Source organism: Cyprinodon variegatus, unplaced genomic scaffold (assembly GCF_000732505.1).
Source record: "Cyprinodon variegatus isolate N-32 unplaced genomic scaffold, C_variegatus-1.0 Scaffold637, whole genome shotgun sequence".
Lineage (NCBI taxonomy): Eukaryota > Metazoa > Chordata > Actinopteri > Cyprinodontiformes > Cyprinodontidae > Cyprinodon > Cyprinodon variegatus.
The window spans coordinates 437,736-460,780 of NW_015151090.1; the positions used below are offsets into that span (position 1 = coordinate 437,736).

At 36.9% G+C, this 23,045-nt stretch overlaps 1 protein-coding gene across 1 annotated transcript in view; it reads right to left on the minus strand.

Annotated features, from left to right (window-relative positions):
• LOC107096606 (GDNF family receptor alpha-4-like) overlaps positions 1 to 22,486 on the minus strand; it is a 225,131-nt gene extending 202,645 nt beyond the window's left edge. The window contains exon 1 of the mRNA XM_015393338.1: positions 22,008 to 22,486. Coding sequence (XP_015248824.1) covers positions 22,008 to 22,050 — 43 coding nt within the window. The 5' untranslated portion in view covers positions 22,051 to 22,486. The remainder of the gene's footprint in view (positions 1 to 22,007) is intronic.
• Between the last annotated feature and the right edge of the window lie 559 nt (positions 22,487 to 23,045).

The following is a 23,045-nucleotide window of genomic DNA, read 5'->3' on the forward strand; positions in this document are numbered from 1 at the left end:
TAGAAAATACAGCAGGACTTGAACCGTTGGGTTACTAAATATAAAAAGATGAATAAAATATGTGAAACATGAGACAAGGTGTGTCTTTGATACGCTGACAATTTACCTCCTCGTTTATATGAAGTGCACGGATGTAGCTCGTTGTTTTAAGCATAATTTAGCATTCAGCGCAAGGAGAGGCTTTGTGCATCAAGCTGCACATTGGATTGGTGCCGTTTCAGTGACAACTTAAGGAGTTAATGGAGAATTAACATTTACAGAATCGCATAAAATGAACTCTGCATCCTTGTCGCCGTTAAAAAGGTAAAAAAAATATTCTAGGCTGGATTGGTTCATGTTATTTCACTCGTGAACTAGCCTTCACTTAACACTTAATAATGAACAACATCGCCCTCTAGTGGATCGTGTTAACATCACAACACTGAAAGAAATTCTTAAGCGGATGTTATCAATTCATAAGTCAATTGATTGTTTATATTCCTAGCAAACAATTAAGTAGTGACAGGAGCTCTAAAATAAACAAGGTGTTGTTTTTGTTTTGTCAAAAAGTAAAATGTAAAAAATTTGTAGTAGAAGTTGAAACAGACAGAGAAACAAGAGAAAAAACGACAAGGACAAATTTAAGCCTAAAACAAAACATCATAAAGTTTAATTTCCTGTTTCAGAGTAAAACCTTTTTTGGATAGTTTGATAATACATTACAATACATTTTAATACAATTGAATTCATTTCAATATAATAGAATAAGCTTGATAAACTGATATTATTAGCTCTCATATTGTGTATGTCTTTATAGCTAATTTATTCCATATGAAATCTTCATGACTTCTTTATTCTTAGCATTTTTCTAAAAAAAAAAAAAAAAAAAAAACGTCAGTAGAGAGAGCTAGTGATTAATCCACGGAACCATGAGTAGAGCACCACTCTTAACAAAATGGTGGAATAATAAGAGCCTTTAATGTATGTTCCTGAATAATGGCTGAAGGTTCCCTAAAGTTAAATGCTCAGACAGACATGCTTGTGGCTTCAAGTAGCAGGCGCACTTGATGAAGGGCCTTGGAGTTTTTCTAGCTTCTTTCATTACCGCCTCTCACTCTCGCTGTGAAGTCGACTTGAAATAACCATCATTGCAACTCACCAAACTTTTTCTTCTGTTTAATTGCAGCAGCCTTTTAGGCTCTCTCACAATCAAAACGGACAATTTTACCGCTTTTTATAACGGAGTTAAATGTCTCGCAATGCAATACAGTGGTGGTAAATGTCATATCCTTTCAGCATGGCAAGAGTAGGGTAATTGTTTCTGTGGAATAATCGTCTCTCAACAAAAGGCCCTGAAAATGACTGGGTTTTAACATAATAAGGAGCACTGTCATTTAAAAAAAAGAAGAATCCACCCCACCAGCTTTAGTTTGCTACCGTCTGTTGCAGGGCATGTTAATCTCCATCTTAGAGCCTCAATCTTACTCTATTCTTCACTGACTGGCCTGTAATTACACCCATCTACTCTTTTTGCATAAACTGTTACTACTGGTGGCAGTGGGAAAATAAGCCAAACAAGAAAGTATAACCAGCTATAACCATCAATGAAACAGCAACGACATTTTATGGACAATATTCAGTCATGATGGCTGAAAGACATCTGTTTTTTTTTTTTTTTATATTAACTGCTGTGCTCCCAAGCGCAATTTAGGAGACTGTTTACTTATCCCAATGTACAAAAACACAACAGCACTCTGACACTGCAGTATAGATCTAAATATAGGCTAAATTTTATACTTAAATAATGATTAAAGTAAACAATTAAAACATAAATGTAATCAACATTACGATTATCAACGTTAGAATTCATTGTGAATTATCTGTTAAGCAAATATAGACACATTCACCAATAGTACCACGTTAAAAAAACAAACAGGGTCCTGGCATGATTCTCTCTGAATATTTGACTATTACCCCATTTACTCTACCCTTGAAAAACCAATCCATGCCAAGACCGGTCCGAGCTCGGATCAGTTAACCAGGCCAAGCTTGATTCTGACAACCGTTTACACATCACTCTCTCAGTTCCTCAACTCCTCGCCTCCTAGTGACGATCTGGGGTATTATTGCCAGTATTGAAGGAGGAAATCAAGCAGTTGATGGCGGTAATGCACCAAAAGTTGCTTGCCAACCGCCATAAAACACAAGAAGAAGAAGACGAAGAATAGGGAATCAAGCAAATCAAAATGTTGCGTGGAGAAGATTTCGGTTGATGTTCTACTTCCGTTTTGTGTTGGTTGGCAAGCAACTTTCGGAGGGGCATTACCGCCAACTGCTGGAATGGAGTGTGAATCGGGATGTGCAGCCAGAGGGAGATGACACGTTCTGCTCATGCGCTCTTGTTATCAGAAAGCCGAGCCAGGAAAAAACCGAGCCGAGCCCACCTCTGGAACTGGTCTGCAGTTAGCGCGGTCCGGTTGTGTGTTCGGTTCAGTTCAGTTTGCTTTCCATTTACTCACGATAAGTTATCTCAGTTACTGAGCTTGGACCGGTCTCGGCACCGTTTTTCAAGGTTAGTGTAAATGGGGTATATTATTCATATAAGAAATGGTTGTACTCTTTAAAATTATCCAATTTTCAAGGATAAAATCTCAGCTTATAAGCAAATTGTCTTAAAGCCAAGACATAAAAAAAAATTAAATCCTAGGGAAAAGCTATTCAAATCTAGTAAAATCATCTTTCCATGCAGCAAGATCACCTTACTTAACAAGATTCCATGATTTATGAATTTTAAATCTATAAGTACAGTAAGCAAGTTGAAAACTTCAATAGGGTAGGAGGTAATTTTCTTCTAGAAACGTCCTACTTAACCATTTTCCACTGTGTGTGATTAGAAGATCACTGACCAGCTGGGAGATGCAGTTCTGGCCAATAATCGAGCAGTTACAGTAGGTATAGTTACAGATGTAACCCACTGAGCAAAAATTGGTTTAAAAAAAAATGAAAAGACAACATGATTTTATGTTCAAATGGCTACATTAGATTGAAAAATGAAAGATGAAAAGCCATAATTTTGCATAAGTTTGCAGCATCTTTTCAACATTTATGTTTGGACTAAAATCAGGCCGACCAACACTGTTAGGTTTCTGTTTCTGTGATGTTTTTCTTTTGATGTTCAGTTTTGCTTTGCTCTTTGTTTTATACTTTTTATGGTTTAATTCTTATTTATTCTTGTTTATTGTGTTCTTTGGGTTATTCTTAGTTACTGTCTCTGTCTTGGTTCTGTTATGTTTTCTTTTGAGTGTTTAGTTTTATTTTGCTCCATGATTTATAGTCTTAGTGGTTTGATTATTATTTTGTTGTGTTTTCTAGTTATTTCCAGTCTTTGAGGTTTTTCATTTGTTGCCCTCTGCTGCCCTCTTGTGTTCTCCTTTTTCCCTAGCTCCTGTTTTGTTTCTGCTCTGTGCTCACCTGTTCCCAATCTGCTCATTAGTCCTCTCTTTGTCTCAGTCTCCTTTAAAAGCCCTCTCTCTTCAGTTCCTCTTTGCTGGGTCCCCGTCTTACTTCATCTAACTTCCTCCTAGTCCGTCTCTCTGAGCCTTCCTCCTTGTTACGGTTATTCCCCTGATGTCTCCATGGTTTTTGATACGTTTTGACTTGTTTTCATGTTTTTTATATCTTTGGATTTTTGGACTTGGTTTTCATTTTGGATTTTTGGATTCCTGGTTTCCTGTTTATTTGGACTTTGATTTCATATTTTTGATTACCTGCCTCTGTTTTCAGTTTACTTTCATTAAATCACCAAGAAATCTCACCTCTGCCTTTCTGCCTCTGCTTTGGGTCAACTAACCATAACCAAATCTTGAGAAACACAGCACAATTTTCAACAATTAAATCTGGACTAAATCAAGAGTAGTACAGACCGAACAGATTTGGCCTAAAAACCAACGTCTAAATGACGTCTATTGTTTGGGGGGCAAGGTAAAGCCAGAAGTGTTAAGGGCTTGCCACAGTTTGCAGCTCTAGCTTGTTTAAAAGCTATCGGTTTTAGGGCCGATGTTTGAATTCTTGGTCTGAACCCTCTTAGTCTACTTTGGGAAATTTATCATGTCTCAAAAGTATCCATCGTATCAGCTGAGGATAGATTAATGCAGCAGTCCTCATTATTTTTTTAAAAACAAAAGATTTAATAAAAACTCCACTTTACATCATTTTACATATATAAATGTTCCTGTTCTCTAAAACACACATTTTGCAATCTTAGACTTTATTGCGAATAATTTCACCATTGTTCACAAAGTGGTATTTATTGTCAACATGTCCAAATTAGTTAACGTGGTTCTTATCAAAACCTTGTTGTCCCCATAAATCTTTCATTTTGCGTACAGTCATCTGCCTAACATACCTGGAAAAAATTTTTGTAGTTGCAACTAAAGGTATATACTGAGACCTACAAGTAGAAAAAGATACAGTTGGCTGCTTTTTGTTTTTTTTTAAGATATCAAGGAGTGTTTTCCTTCATACTTACATAATAATAATATAACTGAGCAGCTCTGTCTGCATATATGGGGAGTTTATCACTGTAACTTTTGGATATCTCAACCTGTTACACAGTCCAAATTGTAGACTCAGAAAAAACTGACAATTTTTACCCAACAGAAGCTAAATCTGGTCTTGTATCCACATGTTACATAAATCAGCTTCTCTATTTTTCCATCTATTCTGAATCATAGTAATTCGGTTTCTATTCACAAGCTGATACTGTAGGTTTAGAAGCTTGGATGTTGAACCTTTAAAGTAAACATACATCTTTTGTGAGATTTTCATTCATCCTTCACTTTGTTCAGAATCAATGCCTAGAAGGTTTTTCTATAGTTTACCCAAGTCCTTCAAGCTAAATCAGAGTGCAAGCTTCTCTTTTACTGCTATCGGTGTATTTTCATCACTGACTCCAACCTTAACTGAAATAAGAAAGTTTTCAATCTCTGTTTGTGTACACACAGTGATCAGTTGGGTTTTGTGAGAAGCAATTTTACATCAAACCAGATTTTAAAGCCTAAACTCCAACTTCTAATGGGTTTTTGAACTTACCTCCCAACCCTCTGATTGCTCAATGTACTGTAAACCTTATATTCTGCTGATATGTGTTGGTAGGCAATTTTAACATCCATTCATCTTTTTGCATCAGCAATCTAACTCTCCTCATTTTAGCCGCAGGTGAGAAGGTTTCATCATAGCCTACATTCCCTTTCTGACTGTATTCTTTGGCAAACTATCCTGCTGTGTTCGTTTCTGATCCATCAACATTGTTTTTAAAGTATATACCCATCTTTCCCTGCAGCGTTCTAACCCTATGGCATGCTGGTTATAGTATGTCTCATTTTCTCTGACATTCAATCTCCTCATTTGTCACTTTCATCCACTTTTCTGAATGAGGATAGCTTATTTCCTCTGCAAATTTTTGGGACATGTTACATGTTTGCTTGAAATAGTATCAGTGCTCGATTTGATCTTTGTCAGCTGTTATATAGTTATTCAGATAACCTGTTCTCTTTCTCTCTCAAGAAGTAACTCCTTTGGTTTTTTTCATCAGGTTCTGTCTACTTGAGGCTTAGTAGCTGCTCTCCTGGACTGATTTCTTTATCCTTCCCTTTTCTTCTAGTGTTACTCAGATCATCAAAGTCATCCTCCACAGCTGACATGTCTGTCTTTGTCTCCTGCTCTATATTTGTTCACTTCACCAGTCTGCACTTCTTTACTTTTCCACTTTTTGGATAATAAACCACATGGACCGTTTAAAAAAAAAACAAATTTTTCACACCTTGTCTTTAGTTTTCTCTTTTTCTGTTTGAAGATGGAACCATTTGAAACATATTTTCACATGATAGATTTCAGCTTTGGAGGATTCTGGACAGGGCGCTGTACTAAAATCTTACAGTCCAATAATTTGAATATAAATAAATATAATAATATTATTATATTTATTCATTTTTTTCATTTATTTATTTATTTTTTAATAATGTCTGTTGAACAAACATAGATGATCCCTCGATTCAACCAGCGTAACATTTCAACTGTACAGTTTTTGTGGACATTACAGTCAGCATTAGGCTCCAGCCATGTTTAGATAGGATCTCAGTGTTCATTTGTTCGATCAAGCATCTTTAACTTTAGCTTTGTGGTTCACTTCATATACAAAACCATGCACTTGTGCCCCGTTTCCTTTTGTGTTATTCTTTTGTACTGTGCCCCTATGAAAAAACAATTTGCATAACCTGCTGCCTCTGATAAATTCATTCTAATTTAGGGTTAGCTGATTTTAGCATAAAGGAGGGTTATTAAAACATCTGTGCTATATTTAAGGTGCTGTGTAATCTGTCTATTCTGTAGACAGTTTAGACAGTTTCTGTAGATAGTTTAGACAAAAATGTATGTGCAGGAGCACGATAACTATTAGGCAATACTAGGCGGTTACCTAGGAGCCCAGGTTCCTGAGGGCCCCAAAAACTCCTCATACATGCATGACTAATACAATTATTAGTTATTTGTGTACACCAATTATGCTTTTTAATAAAATCATAAAAATGCCACCAGAAAGCATGCCTTCAGTCTCACTACAATGGATCAGTCATCTTACTGCAAGACGTGCAAAAAGGATTTAATAAGACAGCAGACAACACCCACAGACAAAACAACTCCCACAGAGTGCCACTCTGGAGTCCTTGAGCAAAGACCATTAACCCACACACTGCTCCTTGGGCACCGCACAATGGCAGCCCACTGCTCCCCAAGGGGATGGGTTAAATGCAGAGAGTTGATTTCATTTCATTGCTCTGTATTTTTTGACTGTGTAATGACTATGAAAAAATAAAAAAAAAAAAGCTGGAAAAACTCATAAAAACAAACAGAAATTCAAAGAAAAAGTAGATAAACCCCAACGAGGAAAGCAAAACCTGTGCTTTAAATTGTCTACATCTGTATAATGGACCTGTCGTTTTGTGGGCCCCATACCTCCCTTAGCCTTGGGCTCAAGATTTTTTAACACTGCCACTGTGGGTGTTAATGTATAAGACTGTATGTTTATTGAGATGATATCAAAGAAAATTGTTGTTTTAAACTCACTAAATTTTCTCCTTCTGTTCAGGTAAAAAATATGACTGCCTCTTTAAATAAACAATATTAAAGCTTATTCTAATGTAAACATTACATACTAGAAATGTAAACAAAGTGAAGTAAATCTATCAGTTATAGTGAAAATAAGGGTGCAGATTTATGACAAACATAGAATTATCTCCTTTTTAGGGATCTGAAGGAATATATCTCTCACATAAGCAACAATGACAAACATTAAAGTGGATTCAGATTAGGATGACGGTAAATTTTAGGCTTAGAATTAAGCTGACACAACTGTGATCCAAGTAGCTATCCAGCTGGGGTGTGCCATTCTGCAGAGGATATACATCTCCTAACCTTTGAAGCCGGTGACACCTTCAGCGTCGCATAAAAATAAACCCACCTCCGACTGTCACGTATCATCTTTGCACATCCACCACCTCTCTTCTTTGTTTGCTCCTCTAATTCTTTGACAATATTCTCTTGATTTGCTCTGTCTGAAGAACTTGAAGGCACAGAGTATCACAAAGCGATGCAATGCTGCACCTGCTATAAGGAGCTGATGTAAGAGAGGGATGAGCATGAATGAAACATTTTTCAAGGGGCGAACATGAAGGGATGTGTGTCTTATTTTTTTGAATAAATGCATAAAGTGCATGCTTTGCAAATGCCTCTAATATTATCTGTCAAAACTCAAGGTTACCAAATGTGCAAGAAGCAAAATTATTCCTTTTCGTGGAATGCATGGTGATTAGGCTAAATAACTGCTGACAGAAACAGAAGGAAATGGTTTAGATACACTGCAGACCGCTCTGTTTGCCTGAATGTAAAAGGGAGTGTCAGTTAACTTGGAGAAAAAGGAGTGAGAGTTAACTAAGGGTGGAGCTAAACTTTTATCTTATGGTCTTTTATGATCTTTTTTCCATTTTCCCAGCAAATTGTGACACCAAATCAATGTCAAATGGCGCCTACAGTGTAAAATATTCACATAATCAAAGCGATAGCTGTTAAAGAGATTCACATAGAAAGTGGCTGACGATAGATATTGAAAGGTTTTAAGCAAAAAATACAATCCGTCCTCATAATATAACACACAGCTGGATTGCAATATAAGGTCATCCTGATGATGTTGTGCTTTCGAGTGCTTAGTTATTAAGGAACGACTCTATGTTGACTGATCATCGGTGAGATGGTTACTTTTTTCAACATGTTGAGAGATTAGCTTTTAAAAAGATGTGTGGGAACACATCCAACTCATTGGACAACTGGATGCACATTATTGGGTTGACAAGAGGAAAAAAACTTTTTAACTTCTGCTTATAAGCTTGAAGCTTTCCGAACTTCTTAACTGAGGCAGTGAAAATTAAACTAAGGTTAGAAATCAACAGTTTTATTATTGAATTTAGATTTTTTTTTCTTTCTTTCTGTGTCCCTTTTTTTTCTATCAAACTTTGAGTGCTTCAACACAACTCATTTATTGATTTTAAATGAGTTGTGTTGCAGGAGTCATCCAGGCACAAAACTGCTCCAACAAATAAACAAAGATGGCTGATGTGTCACGGATTCAAAAAAGGTCTTAAGGAGTTTCCCTTGTACTTGTGTGTGTCAGGTTTGGTGGAAGTTAGTTGAGGACCCAAATGCAGGGATGAGGAGGCAGAGATGAGTTCTTACACATTTAATGCGGTGTAGATGGCAACAGAAACAAATCCAGGAACAACAAACTAAAAATCAAAACCAGTAGAGGCCAGGAAGAAACACACATAAGAATAGAAGCAATGAAGAACTGCACAGGAGGTGTATATACAATATGGGGGACAGAACAAAAAGCGGGCTAATCAGATAACATGGAGCAGGTGTGGATAGAGGTAACTAGAAGGGAGCTAAGGCAAAGGAGACTGGTACAAGGGGGAAATAGAGAGTAACTCAAAAAATGAAACACTGCTTTAAGTATAACACATAAATGGAAAAGAAACCAAACACTGACAAAACGGAATGACATAAATAACTGAAAACTCAAAAAGAAGTCCACAAAGGGTAGAACCAAGACAGTGTGACCATCAGTGTCGCAACTCGATTCGAGATCACATGAATAACCAGGTACTTTTAAGGAGTTAAGTATGCTGATTTAAATTTTGTGGATATTGCCCTGTGTCAGTGTGATGGGTCCACTCCACTCCAAAGCCACCAACAATTTCTTAATTTTCCCAGAATTGATTGGGAGGATTTCCCACCTTTACAAGTTTACACTCTGCTCAGTCTCACAACTTTACTAATTTTTCAAATTTAACTTTTTCAAACTTCGTTTTTCAAATTTTTTGCTCTACAGATTTTATATTTTCCAATTTAATATTAATTTTCAAATATCTCTCTTTAGGATTGAGTTTTACCTTTTACATTCTTTTCAGATTAAATTTCACAGATCACATTTTCTTCATTTCACTTCCAATACAAACCTGTGCTTTATGCTCACAATTACCACTAACAATAATTTTGTTAATGTCCACCAGACCAATAAAAATGCATCTCCCCTCCTCACTTCAAGAAAAGCCCAACCCCAAAGGTGGAGAGAATGTGATTTGTAAAGCCAAGTCTGAAAATTTTTCAAAAAATAAAATTATAAATGATTTTATAAATAAGGGAAGAAAAGAATGAATAAAAAAGTTGAAAATATTAAATAAAACAAAATATAAATAAAAAACATGTGAGACATTTGATTTAGAAGCTCATGAAAATTTGATTTCTTGTTTCTATTTTTTCAATTTCCCGTTTACATAATGTGTTCTTTCAAAACTTACCCCATTATAACGTGGCACTCTAGTAATATATGTTTTATTTTATAACATGCTGTGTTAAAAACACATAAAATTCCATAAATATTTGTTTCTTTATTTTTTATTGTAGTGTTTTGTTGTGATTTTTATTTCACTAGTTACTTATCAATTACTTGTCAGATGACTGTTTTGTACATACGTAGGCTACTGTAAGAAGTTAGGGCACTGTAACAGGCTACTTTGGTTGGTACCAAACAGTTTATTTGCCATTGTATTACTGTCACTACGGTAAGTCACAGTATTGGGCAGTAATGAATAAGTATAGGTAGTAATCCTACAAAAAATATATATACATATATATCTCCGCACAAAAAGTAATCACTCGCACAGTGAAGTGAGCAAGCACCACTCATTCAGCACCTCCGGGGCTTTAAGGCTTAGCCTCCATCAAAGCCTTGCTTTAAAGCAACTTCTCTCTCATACAGCATCGTGATGTCTGCTTTACTCCTGATGTAAATAAATGATGACCACTCACGTCAAAAAAGGCTATAAATAACATACTGAGTGCTGTTCTAACATTTTTTAAACTGTAGCTCTGAAAGAGAAATAACCATTTATGTTTCTCCAGTTATAACACCTTAAGTAATACATGCAGTAATACCGAGTAAGTGGATAAACTTAACTGTAAAATATTTATTTTTGCTTTAAATTTGTAAAGCTGAACAAAAACGAAAAAACAAAAGCTGATTAAACAGAGATATGTTTTTCAATCCAACTACAACATGCATAGAGATTTGTTTAGTCAATACATTGTAATTGTAGGAAACCATTTTTATTGAAGTTTTTGCTAGAGGTTGCTATGTAGAGAAGTTCATTAAAACTTGGACAATAATCAACCAGAATTTAAAATAAGCTTTCTTTTGGGCTAGTACAGTTTCCCCCCCCTAGTATTTCAGCTCTAATTTGATTGCACTGTGCTTAATACATGCAGCTTGATTGTATTAGTGTAGGTACGATTTTTCTCTACATAGATGCAAGGTTGGAATGAAATCTGGGCAACAGAGACTAAAAGGCAAAAGCATAAGAAAGATAAAAGAATACTTCTGTTTTTCCTTTGCTGATTCATGAACGAGCGGGGACCAAAGAAGGATTAGATGGGAGACCTTCTCACAGAGCAACAAAATCAGTTCCTCACTAAATCTTTTTGACGTTATCAAATTAAGGAGCTGTCGCTCCTTCAGTTTATGTAAGGCTGGAGATTAATCTCAATATATATTTCTCAATAAATGGTTAACAAATTCAGTATTTTTACACTTTATATCACTGAGCTTGAAAGATATTACCTACGTGAGCGATGACGCTCAGTGCAGATATGGGGCCTGTGGCTGCAGCTGTAGGATGTGGTCAGCAATACACTAAGCTTTAGCAACAAACTGAGTGATTGTAATAAGCGTTAAAGCAAGCTTAAACTTATTCTGTGTTTAATAGATACTTGAAGGTCATTTTGATGAGTCAATATGACAGTGGATAGACTGATGTATAGTTGGTTTTATTCTTTTATTTTATTTGGTATTGGTAAATATGTTGTGTTTTTTTTTTTTTTGGGGGGGGGGGGTATGGTTGCAATTATTATAATAAAAATGGGGGCAGATATACGTTTTTTTAAACTTTTTTCTTCTCTTTTTTTCATTCATGGTTTCAATTGTCACCTGCACAAGTTTTATCATGTCTTTTTCTTTTAATGAACCAATGAATAAAACGTCCCCGTTGTGGATGACCTTTACTTGACAAAGTCATCTCGGGCAAATGTCTATGATTTTAATAAGGTGTAGATGGAACAGAAAGCAAAATACTCATAATTAAAATCTGGTCATATAGTTTAGAATTAGAGTCAGAGAAGAAGAGCTGGGTGCGTTGCACAGTCTTAAATGAATGTGAAGAGTTTGAGTTTGTCACCCCTGATAGGGAGCCCTACTGTGACATTATGGGATGACTGAGTTGACTAATTGAGTTTTAACCATAGCTGGGATGTGTGAAATTCTCAGAAATAATAATTAAAAAAAAAACTTCATCAACAAATGGAACAACAAAGGGGAAGACAAGAGCAGTGGGGACGCTCTGGCACAAGTGAGATACAAATTAATGATTTATTACAATTAAAGCTTGTAAAGCACTCACTACATTGTCATTCAGGGTTTATCATTAGATATATGTTTCAGAATAAATTGGGGAACTTTAGTTTGCATTTTCAGAGCTAGTTAAAAGTGGTTTAGCTCATTTAATACAATATTTGTGAACACAGACTTTCAGGCTTATCTGTGTTTGTCTTCTTAAACATTTGAAAGTCAATGACAAAAAAAAAATAAAATCAAATAAAGACAGCGATGAAACTGAAAAAGGCAAGATCCATTGGACTGAAATAAGAGGGAAAGATAATTGCCTGGTTATATGTAAAGTATATTAATTTGGATAAGCTTGTTGCTCCAAATACATTTTTTTAAGAATTATTCATAAAATGCTATATTGAAAGATATTTACAAACATGGCAAATTTTCCGAGATAGTTTTATATCAAAATTAGACTCAGTTTACAATTCAAACCCCAGTTTATCGGTGAACCCTTATTTTTTTCAAGGAAGAAAAAAAAAAACATACAAAAAGTAAAACTCTTAATGTAAATTACAGTATGATCCTGCTTATGGTTTTACTGTTATGGATTTTGTTCTGTAGACTAGTTAGCAAAAATAATTGATAACAGATGATACATTCTGGGATCTTCCAACCACTTGGACCTATTCAGCTGTCTTTGGCAGTGGCTATGACCAACAGCTTTGACTCACAGATATTAGATTTCAAAAAGGGATCATTTTGGCCAACTAGGCTTTGGTTTATTTTAGAGGAGTTTATTAGTGAGCAAAAGTGACAGCACCTTGGACGTTAGGGCAGTGTATCATGCCTTAATCAGACACCTTCAGGTCAATTATCTTGATTTAATTCACTGTCTGACAGCAGAAACTGGATAAAAAAAACATGTGAATCTGTGTAGCTTTGCTGAAAATAAAGCTTTACCTACAGTATATGCAGGAATCTGGAATAAAAATTAGGCAAATGGAATAAATCAGAAATATCAACTCAACTTTGCAACCCCAATTAGAAGATGTTCTTGGATGTTGCCTCATCAGACATATTTAATCTCATTTCATGCCACTCACTAAAAAACTGCTGAGAGCTATTCCAAAGCCACGAGTCAGTCTACCAGCTGCATTAATCAAATATGTTATACCTCTATCTTCAGTGGATTTTATTTGTACAATTACCACAATACAATAACCAGTAGTACTTTATTCTACATTAAAACTGACTCACACACCAGTAATTATCTAAAATCATTCACATAACAAAGGTGAATCCAAAATGGAAATAGAGAAAATAGTACTTTTAAGTACAGTGCTTATTATTACAAGTAAAACTTGGGATCAAAAAACTTTTTGTACGTTAAATGCACCATCAAAAATCTGTCCTTTTTTTGGACTGCCCTATTTGTAAAAATTGTGATGCTTTGTTAGAAATTGAAAGTGTTTCAGGTTTTCTTTTATAGTCTTTTATATGTCAAACAGTTTGCGTATAAGAGAGAGAGAGGAAGCAGTCAGAGTAAAACAGGACTGTGCTATTTTTTTAAAAGAGAAAAGAAATATTGCATAATTGAAATTTAAATAGTTTTTAGCAGTGTTCACAACAGATTAGAAAGCTTATACCCATCAGCCCTTTTTATTCTAAACAATTGTCTAAATTTGTGTTAAATATTCAGAATATTCCTTTCCATTAACAGATGTCCAAAAGACATTTATGTTTCCTTATCTGACCTGACAGCAGTATCAATATGCTCTAGAAAGATGAATTTTAAATTTGGAACTTTTTATTAGCTAAACAAACTTTAGCTTCACTTGAAGAAGGCAATCTTGTTTACAGTTGAACACAGATATTTATATTTAAAATCAGTTTGCAGCTTCTTTTAAGTATTTTTCTCTATTTCATGTCCAGTATTTTGTTTATAAAGGTGTCAGTTGATGACAGAGATTGGTGCTGGATATAAAGTAAGAATCGGTCTCCGCCAGTCGCGTGACTTTTGTTGCTAAGACGCCATTTTAGTTGGAAAAGGTGTAGTGTAAACAACCGCAGCATAGCTAAATGAAGGACTAAAGGCCTGTTTACATAGCAGCCTGTCCAAGATAAGTCATTACAGTTAACATAAGCCTGAAAACAGGGGCGGATTTAGGAAAATCGGTCTCCGCCAGTCACGTGACATTTGTTGCTAAGACGCCATTTTAAGTGGAAAAGGCATAGTGTACTGCGCCCGAGGTAAACAATTGACGTCACTTGGCGGAGACCGATTCTACTTTTGTAGAGAACAGCAGTTAGACTGAGGATGCTTTGCTAACAATAGTCTCAACCCCTGTTGAAAATGACTAAGAACAGGCAGGATTTGCTGAAAAGTAGCCAATCACAGGCAGTTTATTTTCCTAGGTTAGTTCCAAACTCAAAGTGAAAAAGGCTGACATGCACCACCAGCCTCAGTGACAGGTGGTGCAGTAGCTGGGTTTTCCAAAAGGTCTGGTCTAGGGCTGCAACTAACAATTATTTTGCAAATCGATTAATCTGTTGATTATTTTTGTATTAAATCATTTGAGTTTAACTGGGGGATGAACCGCCCCAGTTAAACTCGACACCTGCCAATGTCCCTGGAGTGGGTTCCTTAAGGTTCCTTTAAGAATAATTTTTAAGAAATAAACCAGGTGAAAATAAAACTTTTTCACTTGAGTAGGCTGTATAGAGCATGTTGACACACAAAAAAAGTTTTTCTTAATCTTAAATGCAAAATTTTTACATATTTATTTTACAGTTTTAGTATAATCACTGCTATAAGCAGGGGCGGACTTACCATAAGGCAAAACTAGGCAGTTGCCTAGGGCCCGCGTTCCTGGGGGGGCCCCCTAAAACTCCTTTTACATGTATGGTTAATTCAGCAATTACTTATTTGAGCACATTAATTATGTTTTTGAAAAAAATACTTTCGCTAAAATGCCATTAGAATGCTTATAATATTAAAAGTGTCTCGGGGCCCCCCCCTACAGTGTCCACTACATTGGTTCAGTCCATTTGCTGCGCATGGGCAGAAAGGTCCAAACACACTGCAGCAAACTATTTGAAAAAACAAACGGCGCGAAGAGACGAGACGAGCAGAGCGGAGAAGAGAAAAGAAAAGTCCACCCCTGGCTATAAGTGGGCTTCTTTGTCAGCTAAAGGCATGTTTTAGAGTCTCTATACTACAGCTAATGATACAAAATTTGTTGATGATTATTTCAATAATCCATTCATCATGATTAATTATTTCAGCCCTAGTCTGGTCTGATTATGCTTTCTTTGAGCCTTCAGCCACACTTGGCAAAATTCTGACTTCATATGTCCATGAATGAAATAAAAGTAATATTGCTTCCAGAACAAGTAGAACTACAGACTTACTCATCCAACTAGAGGGGAGACCATGACCAGTTTGTTTTTTTTTTTTGTTTTTTTTATTTACATAAAGGCAATTAAAGGATGGAAATATAACAACAAAAAAATATTTTATTTGTACAGTGAATGATCTGTGAAATTATCTTCATTTGTTTTGAAAAATAAAATTGCATACATTTCAACACGCGTGTGAAAAAGTACATCTAGGAGAAAGAGAGGGACGAATCATCTGTGCAAAAAAGTTTTAAAAAAGTCTAACAACATAAAAAAAAATGCTGTAATGCAGAAATCTAAAGGCTTGCCAATTCACTGTAAGAGAAATTAATCTAGAACAAATAGTGACAAATGAAAATGGTATTGGACATAAGAATTACTTGCAAATTCTAATCATCTGGACAAGAAAGTTAAGCAGTGATGAATCGCCTAATGATGGATTGTAATCAGCATTCGCTCAATGCTACGCCTGAATAACTGGAATGTTTGAGTAAATCTGCTGGAGAGACCATAGATTATAAAATAATAAAGACTGTTAGTGATTTTTCACCCATGAAGCCAAAGTCAATATCACACCAATGATGTTGTAAAAGCAGCTGAAGTCTGCCAATTTAAACGGGGATGTCAGATTCATTTTAAATGGGAATATCTCAACGGCAGGCTTCTTTTCATCAGTAGCTCCAGTCAACAGATGTCAACATATAACATTGTACATTTAGTCAGGTTTCAAGTGTAACCTCAAGGGTATCTTAGTGGCTCAAAGTTAAGAAGTGCAAAGATAGCTATTGGTGTTTTAATTCTATTTAAACAAATAGAAAATGGCTTATATTTCTCTCAACTTTGCACAATTAGAGTATTAAATGTTTGAGCTTAAAGGAACAGTGGGTGACAATTATGGCTTTTTTTATTAGCAGAGGTCAAGTATTGCTTTTGTAAATACATATCCTGTCAAAAGTCCAACTACGTCAAATTAAATGTAAAACTTTTCTCGTACCTTAGAATTAGTAGCTTATAAATACATAGGGGGCGGTGCATGAAGGGGAAGATGCCTTGTTGCTTCACCATTTTTGTTAGAGTACCTTACGTGTTTTACCTGCATCTAAAAATGTGTTTCCAGTGGTGGAGGAGTTTATAACAACAAAAATGTGTAAATAAGTCTACTTTCCACTTTTTGTTGCAATGGAGGACCTTATGATGTCTTTGTCAGGTCAGAGGCAAAAGAAACAAACCAATAAATGAAGAAGTAATAATAAGGAGAAAATGAGAATTTATATCTGCATAGCTTTTACCAGGTAGATATAATTGCTGAGGCACCTATTTTTATTTAGCCTCTTTTCACCACTTATGGACCTAGGCACATGTCTAGATGCTGGGAAAAATGGTTTCTCTTATCATAACTACTCACCAGCCAATTACTGCCGTTTATAAACGTCTTCACTTCATGTCTGAAGCTTTGACATGTTACAAAAAGCTAAGGCAGAAAAACATGCAGATAAACCCTGCAAACTAATTGCAGTAATGACTGCAAAGTAGTGAAAGCTGTGGAGGCAGATACTCACTGAGGCATCACAGGCCCTGCCCAGTAAATATGCTAATTGAAATCCGAAGAATGCATATGCATGTATTTTTCCCCCCTGAGAACAAGTTGAGCCTCATGAGTTAATGACATGCAGCAGCAACACAGCGCTGATCTCACATACATCAACTTGACAAACCGCGCTTCATCAGAGTAAGACGTTCATTAGATTGGATGGTTATTACTGCGGGCCCGATCACCGCGGGCAGCATTTAAAGCTCAGTTAACCCCGCCAACTTGTAGAGCTGCATGTCTCTATTTGCTAACAGAAAGTCCACCCAAACCCAGGGCCCCTTCCTCGACTATGCAGTCAAACTGACCATTTAATGGTTTTTTTGGGGGGGTTGTTTTTTTCAACCTTCAGGCTAAAGTTTCCTGTAAATGCTTTGATCTCCCTTCTGACTCCCCACTATATCTGATGGACAGGATCATGGAGCCCCTCCAGGTATGCTTTGCCGTTCTGACACATACCCCTGACAAGGTGAGAAAATCTGCAAAGAAAAAGACAAGGAGTGACTGCTTCTCCTCTGCACAATCTGCTTCCACATGTGCTCTGACTGACAGCTAAGCACCAGGACAAGTGTTTCACATGCAATGCAAAAAAAGTAAGTCAAGAAAACTGGGGAGGGGGGGGGGGATGCAGTAGCCCTGCTTTCAGTACGGGGAGGTGAGGACGCTTTGGGGTGTCTATAGAGCACCACATGCAGGGCTTCTGCCATTCGTCCTCAGAGAATGTGGCTCAAATCACAGCTGCAGCTGAAGGAAATGGGGTCTGAGGCGCAGAGTTGTCATCGTTTAGGCTACAAAACCCCCACACCCCCAACCGTACATCAGGGGTTCCAGACGGTGTCACTCTGCAAGAAGGTTTATTTCTCCTGAGGATGATATTGCAGATTTCAGTGCAGGGAAATAAATCAGAGTTCTTAGCACGTATTAATTTGACAAGCTGAGAACCATTCTGCCATGGAAAGGGGAAAAGTGAGGTGAAAGACAAGAGTGTGTATCTATGTTTGTGTCTGCGGTGCCTGTGGCCACTGCTAATGTACTCTCTGTTTGATTTGCTTGTGGACACAACTTTCAGCAGTGTGTTCTGTAAAGCCTCTTGCGTGTACGCAAACAAAGAACTTGTGGCACCACCGGGTGGGCAAGCAGGGGGATGGGGTGGTCAATGATCACCCCGACATTCTTATATGTCGTGTATGATATATGAAATTTCCTCTTAAACAGAAGGACTTAAAGTCAAAGTTATCATTTATCTATGCATAGGATTTTTTTTTATTTGATCGCAGGATGCTCAGCAAGCACAGATGGATTTTTTTTCAAAATATGAATATTATTTTTTTAAATACATTTTGCATCATCACCATAAAAATACACAAATAGAGATAGATATTAATATTGATAAACAAAAAATGCAATTTCTACATCACAAAGTTATGCAAGTTTGTTAAAAAACCCAAAACTTGTTCCTTATTAAATCTATGTCCATATAGTGTACAGCATAGACACTGAAAACATGGCTGGGGATCATTTTGCATAAACAACATATAGGGGATCAACTGCCTAGGTTGCCTTAATAGCAAACTTCAGCTCATCTGCAATGTTGGCTCAGGTCTCTCTCATCCTCCACTTGACAAATGCCCAGTAATTCTCTCTGGGCTCAGTTGGGCCGGTGTGCTGGGCAGTTAGGCACATTGATAGCTTGGTTATTAAAGCTTGTCAGTGGAGGGAAGAACAGGTGCTCATGAGGTGTCATCATTTCTGACTTTGCAAACTTTAAACTTGATAAAAACAGTGGAACAACAAAATACGAATTGGTTTCCCAAATAATTACTGTGAAAAACTTCCCAATGGGCCTCTAAAAACCAGGATTCTGTGCTTAGAGACTTTGTCTGTATTCTTCACTCTTAATTTGAGCATAGAAAGTTTCATCTTAAATTTGACATGTGATATTTGACCCCTCAGAAACAGTCCAGTCCTTTTTATCTCCATATAGGTGAGTTAGGTCCTTCTAATGTTTTCTTTGCTTCAAGAATGGCCAAAAACAATTAGTAACTCCAGCTGCAGTCCAAGTCTTGTGAATCCACCACAGATCCTTAAATGGACCCCGACAACCTTTAAGGTGACAGTTAAACAAAAGTGTGCTCCGTCCTTTTTCCTTTATAAGTCATTATATAAGAATAGCACAAATTGGGCTTGAAAATATTCTTTTTTTACCGACTTGTATGATGATTATGTATGCATGTACATACATATATATATGACTATTAAGAAATAGTCAACTATCAGAAAACACATTTTCCCAGATTTGGAATTATTTTCTTATAATTAGAGGTCATAATTTCACTACATATTACAATCAGTAATGATTAAATATAATTATAATATGTATTTCAAATAAAAGTAACATCTCCATACTCTATTTGCACCGACCTTAGCAGGAGAATAAAGGATCTGGTTAGGTTTTCCAGGGCTGCTCTGCTTTAAAATTCACTAGTGCTGTGGCTAAATTTATTGATCAGTATATAATTAATAATATTTCTAATTAAACGAATGCTTATAATTTTGGAAAAAAGAAAAAACATTTATTGTGAATTTGAATTGAATGCATCTACAATATAAGTCTGTGGCTTAATTTCCCTGAATGCACTTTGGATTGGAAGTTTCTGCAGATGTGATGTCAAAAGCATACATGTTAAATGGGTTTGTCCCAGCAAACAATAGAAGCATCATATTCAAGGCAGATATTGTGGATACAGCTTGACTTAAACACCAATGGCAACTCCATGTAAGGTGAAAAAAAAGTAAAAAACAAAGAAAACCTTCTGAGTACGAGCGTGCACTATGAGAACAGAAGAGTGCTGCAGTTCTGTGTTTTGACCACAGGTAGCAGTACCATTCAATGCCTCTTTAATAATCTAACAATTATGAATAAATCCTTTAAGCTCTAAAATTTTCTTTGCTAATGTACCGGGACATATCATTTCCTGACTAATGTAATGTGATATATTTTGTATTGCCAAATAATTGCCAATTCAACCCCCAAAATAATACATTGCATAAATAATTCCTCAGATAAGCTAAATCACTGTTTGGGTTATTTTATATTTTATACTAGGATATATATTTTTTTATCTAATAAAAGAAAATCTTGCTCATCTACGGTAGATGTAGTTGTAGTTCCCAAAAATAATACTCAACATTTTTTTGTGCTCAGAGAAGTAGCCAGAAAAGTTTATTAGGGTGGCCAGTCAATAACCAATGTACACTGACGGTGGCACTAGAACCTCACGGTCAATCTACACTCTTCCAACTGGAAAATTAACGAGCAAAACATCCATATTTTCTAAATAATGTATAACTACACTTTCCTACAGCCTTTGCTTACAAATAGAGGCATATATTTAAACATCCGTGCTTTCTAGATAAAAGGTAAAGTAGATAAAATCCTTTCAGGTGTGAGTTCTGGGGCGAACATATGTTCCATTGTCTTTACTAACCTACTTTTATCAACAATCATTCTGGATAAAATTGATATTTACTTAAGTACTTATATCTATGTAAACTGATTATTTAATAAGTTTTGATGAAAATTGTTATTTATCTATGATTTCACTGAAGACTCCTGGATGCCTTGCAGAGACACATAATTTTCTCTTTACCCCATAAACCACAATCTAGTTCTGAAAAGAGCATGAATTCTGGACTATTTTGATGTGCAGAATTAACCACAGTGTTTTTGTTGTCGAGTAATTGTTAATATGTGAACATTTTAAATGTTTTGAATATTCCACTTGAGAGTATTACTGCTGCCACCGTCTGTATTAAGGCTGATTTATACTTCGAAACTTGGTCGTCTGCATGTGTGTCGCGGTGAACGCAGAGATGTCCCCGCCCCCTTCCACAGTAACTCTGCTGCACCTCTCCCAAATTGTAGTTGATTGCAGACAGTGCCGCAAACAGGAGGCCTCTGATTGGTCAAATCTACATCCGCTCTACTCTATGCGTTTCCTGTTTGGTACCTTACCAGCTTGTTTTGTTTGTATGACTGCGATTGTGAAAAACACCTCGTGAAGATGGACCAGCTTGAAGAGCGAGGGTGCGCGAGAACGCTGGGACCCTTTATCACCTGGATCCCCGCTCTTTGTCGCCCTCATGTCCCGCCATTGTTGGACAAACTCGCCCCCACTTCCACACCGCCCGGGCCGTTTCTAGACCCACGGCTAGTTCGTGATTTTCCCCTTTGGCATTGTGGCGTGGAATAAACATAGCGCACAACACACTTCAATATTGAGCGTAAATCAAAAATGTCTGCATCATACCTGCGACAAGCTCAGTGCGACACACCTGCAGGAATATAACAAGCCCTTTAGAGGGAAAAAAACGCTAGGGGTGGCCAATTATTGGCTAAGGGGGGCCATGGCCACCCCTGGCCCCCCATCTTGCTCACCACGAGGGCCCTCATTACAAAACTTTCCATAGCCGCCCCTGGAACACACATACACACCATCCCCTCCCCTCTCTTTCTCTCTCTCTCTCTCTCTCTCTCTCTCTCTCTCTACTGCGCACAGCTCTGCCCAAGCAGGGAAAATCACCTGCAGAGGCAGGTGCATAACACGCGCTCTGCCATATGCACGCGCTCGCAAACACACATTGACAGTTTGCCTCTCACTTATCTACACAGACATGGAGAAATTAAGAAAAAGAAGAGGGGCTATTCCCTTAATTGATGTTTAAGAAACCGTGTCCTGAATGCAACTTAGAAGAAAATGTGACCACCAGAATAACCAGCCGCTATGATCCCCTACAAATATCATTTGCTGAATTTCCAATGTTGTCTTCCTGTGCAGAAAGTCTGCTGTTTTCCTTTCAAACACCTTTACAGCTGACTGATCCTGCAGGGGAAAAATAAGCAATCGCACCAAATAACTTTGAGCATACAGATGAGGACGCGCAGGGAATCAGTACTAATGAGCTTGAAAATGAGACTGAAAACAGGCGCTGCGGCGAGCATCCCGCATTCATCCCGCACAAGTTCACGCGTTTTATGTTCCAACTTACCGATGAGAGCCAGATGAAGAAAGTACAGTCCGAGGAAGTCCATAATGGAGTAATTCAGATGGATGCAATCCCGGGCAAGGAGAGATGATGTGCGGGTGTGTTGAGAAACTGCTGTAATTGGCACCGAAATTAAAGAGCGAAAGAATCGCAGCTATTTCTCTAGTGATGACTGGCCGCTGACGCTGAAATCCACAGCAGTGCGTGAAAAAACAGCAGCGGAGCAAAGCAGCATTTTTTTAAAAGGAGGCAAACTTTTTCTCTCTTTTTTTTTCTTGAAAGGACGATCACAGCTCCGGGATGGAAAACAAATATACAGAGGCTTGGAGTTTCAAGAAAAATAATAATATATTAATTTCTTGTTTTATTTTGTTTTAGATCTCGCTCCTCATGAAGATCTCAGACTGCTACATCTGATCCGTCCCGAACTGCTGTTTTCTCTCCTCTTCGTCTCCACCTGCGCGCAGCCTGGAAACTGCGGATGAATCACTGGCGCGTCGTTTTTTTCCCCCCTTTTTTTCCTCGTTTTTGCGCTCTTCGTGTGATGCTTTGCTCCAAGGCGACCGGCTGCTTGAGATGCCCAGCCCAGCGTGGTTTAAAAAAGAAAAAAATAAAAGACAAAAAAAGAGGAGAAAAAAAATCCAATACCGGCCAAAGTTGAAATAGGGCAAGTGAAATCGATAGCCTATTTCATAGGGCTATAAAATGGAAATAACAACTGGAAAATGGTGCATAGCCTGAACGACCAGGGTGTGGATACAGTTCATCTACTATTCCTCATAAAAGTGTGATATTTGTTAACCTCACAAGAATGTTTTAATGTGTTTAGGGAAAATTTTAAAATGTCTAATATGCATATAATAAAGCTTACTTCTGTTACAAAACTTTACATCAGGCATCAAAGCTGGACGATATATATATATATATATTTTATTTTTTTATTTTTTAAAGATTGCATAACACATTTTAGCCGTCCCCCTATATATCAGCATGACATCTTAAATGAACAAATTTCAATAAAAAAAATAAATACATTTTTTC